Here is a 2,142-nt window from a genome sequence, read left to right as displayed (position 1 = left end):
GAAACTTTGGTATTTTCCTGCTGCCTACAAACACTTGAGATTAAAAAAAAAAGGTACCTTTTCTTAAGGGAAACAGAGGGGCTGCTAACACATTTTCATGTATTTTTTGCTTGTAATAACATGTAATTTACAACCCAAGTATTAGTGGAAATATTTAACATGGTTATGGTCTTAATAATACATATACAAAAATACAAGTACTTCCCCACAGTGTCTGCCATCCAAATTATGCATAAATGGAATAGTGCCCAGACTTAGTGAGATAATATAAACAAAATTAGAAACAAAACCAGTAAAGCCACACTGCCCATTTAGAAAACAGACAGTATAAAATGGTAAAATAGAGCAGTTAGAAATATTCTACGCAACCTAGAATATTACTAGCAACATGAAGGGTCTTGTTTTGCTCTCTGGTAGCCTGACAGCATCCCCTGGAACCATTCTGCACCGATCCATACAAGAAATCATGTGGGCTTTCAGAGGATGTAACTCAATACACATTTTGGCCCTTTTTACTTTCTGAGAGGTTTAGAACAGTTTGTACGGGTCATTGGCTACTTCCCTGTCCTGGAACACTCTGCCAGGTTTGGCAGGTTTCAAAACGAGACTGTTGCCATAGGAGCAGAGAGCCAGGCCAGGGAAGTGCCACCCAGACTACTGACAAGCTGTTCTGCATCCACTTCCTTTGCTCAGATGAAGTGGATCCAGCTATCCTCACATTCTCTCGGCATCTTAAGGGGGTGAGTCCGGCAGGTAAGGCTGTAGTTTTTGCCTCTGTTGTTATCCCAGTACTCCTGGCCATTGACTTGGTACCTTGCTGCAAACTGGACTACAGAGCACAGCTGAAGGAGGAAAGGAGGCACAGGGAGAAAGAAAGTGAAAACATCAACTTGATCCTGCCCGTTTTTCTCAGGGATGCTACTGTGCCAATGAGCACACACTTCATGGAGGCTTTTCCACTGGTTGAAGGTGTATCGCACAGACACCCGCTTCTCAAAAGCAACATTGCGAACCTGGATGGTGCCACTGAGTCCCAAATCCGAGCTGGTCACTCGTTCCAGACACACCTGTTGCTCCTGAAGTCGGGAGGAGAAATCTGGACAGTCTGCAGGCTGCTGGAAATCAGGGACCAAGCACTGCATGGTAAACTCCAAGTCCAAGCTGCTGTACCAGAGGTCTGAGTTTATGGAGAGCCTGGAAAGGACATGCAAGGGGATCGATGGATCCTCCCCAGTCTGGAAGACTTTCACTTCAGTGAGCTCCAAGCCCAAAGCATCAGCAAACCTCACCCGGTTCATACGACTCTGGCATCCAGGAACTTGACACTGCACTGCTGCCCGCTTCCTTCTTTCAGGCAATGTAGGCAAAGATCTTGCTCGGCGACGTATGATAGGCCGTAACGCTGGGTCACAGCTGGAGGAAGTGTTGCTCTGAAGCTTATTTGGCTGGGGCCCCCCCTTGGCTGGGGTACTGCTCCCAAGAGTCATGTTGCTATTTGTATGGACTGCTGGGGGCTGCTGCTGCCCTCTTCCTGGTGCTTCATTGGCTTGTAGCATGTTCTCATAGAGATTAGAAAAGTAGCTGCGATTCCTCCGAGGACCACGCACCTCCATTCTTAACTGATGACAAAAAATCAGCGTTAACACTACAAGTAATAATGAGTACTGCCTCTCTGAAGCATGTAACTGGAAATGGGAGCTACAGTCAGTAAGTATTTGTGGTTATTGCTGTTGATGCATCAAGAATCAGCTGGAACAACACAGCCTTCTGAACAATGAGCAGGAACCTGGAAGCTCTCGCAGTAGCTGGAAGTGAACCAGAGGCTCCAGAGGCTACTGCACTGTTTGGGGAGATGAAGGCAGTCTCACTGGCTGGCAAACTCGAGGCCGCTGTGCTGGCTGGCGGAGCTGTTGCTCAGGCTGGAAAGGGACTCAAGGCTATCACCGTTGATGCTGGAGGACCTGAAGCTCTCCCGCAGGCTGGACACTGACTGGAGGCTGTCGTGCTGGACACTGGAGGACTCCAGGCTGTCGGAGAGGTCGCTGGATGCCCGGGAGCTGCTGTGGTGGGCCCTGAAGCACCCTCGGCCGTTACCCGGGGCGATGGGGGCCTGCAGGCTGTCCTCACAGACACCGACCGACC

The 2,142-nt window shown here is 49.1% G+C and overlaps 1 protein-coding gene across 1 annotated transcript; it reads right to left on the bottom strand.

Annotated features, from left to right (window-relative positions):
- Positions 1 to 456: 456 nt before the first annotated feature.
- LOC104460802 (protein phosphatase 1 regulatory subunit 3D-like) lies at positions 457 to 1,613 on the bottom strand. Its single transcript, XM_010076610.1, has one exon. It carries the CDS (start codon positions 1,611 to 1,613, stop codon positions 690 to 692), a length of 924 nt encoding a protein of 307 aa, XP_010074912.1. The 3' UTR covers positions 457 to 689.
- Positions 1,614 to 2,142: the final 529 nt, after the last annotated feature.

This window comes from Pterocles gutturalis, unplaced genomic scaffold (assembly GCF_000699245.1).
Source record: "Pterocles gutturalis isolate BGI_N339 unplaced genomic scaffold, ASM69924v1 scaffold48446, whole genome shotgun sequence".
In the NCBI taxonomy this organism is placed as follows: Eukaryota; Metazoa; Chordata; class Aves; order Pterocliformes; family Pteroclidae; genus Pterocles; species Pterocles gutturalis.
The sequence above is the reverse complement of the archived record's forward strand: the minus strand, read 5'-3'. Positions and strand labels throughout refer to the sequence as shown.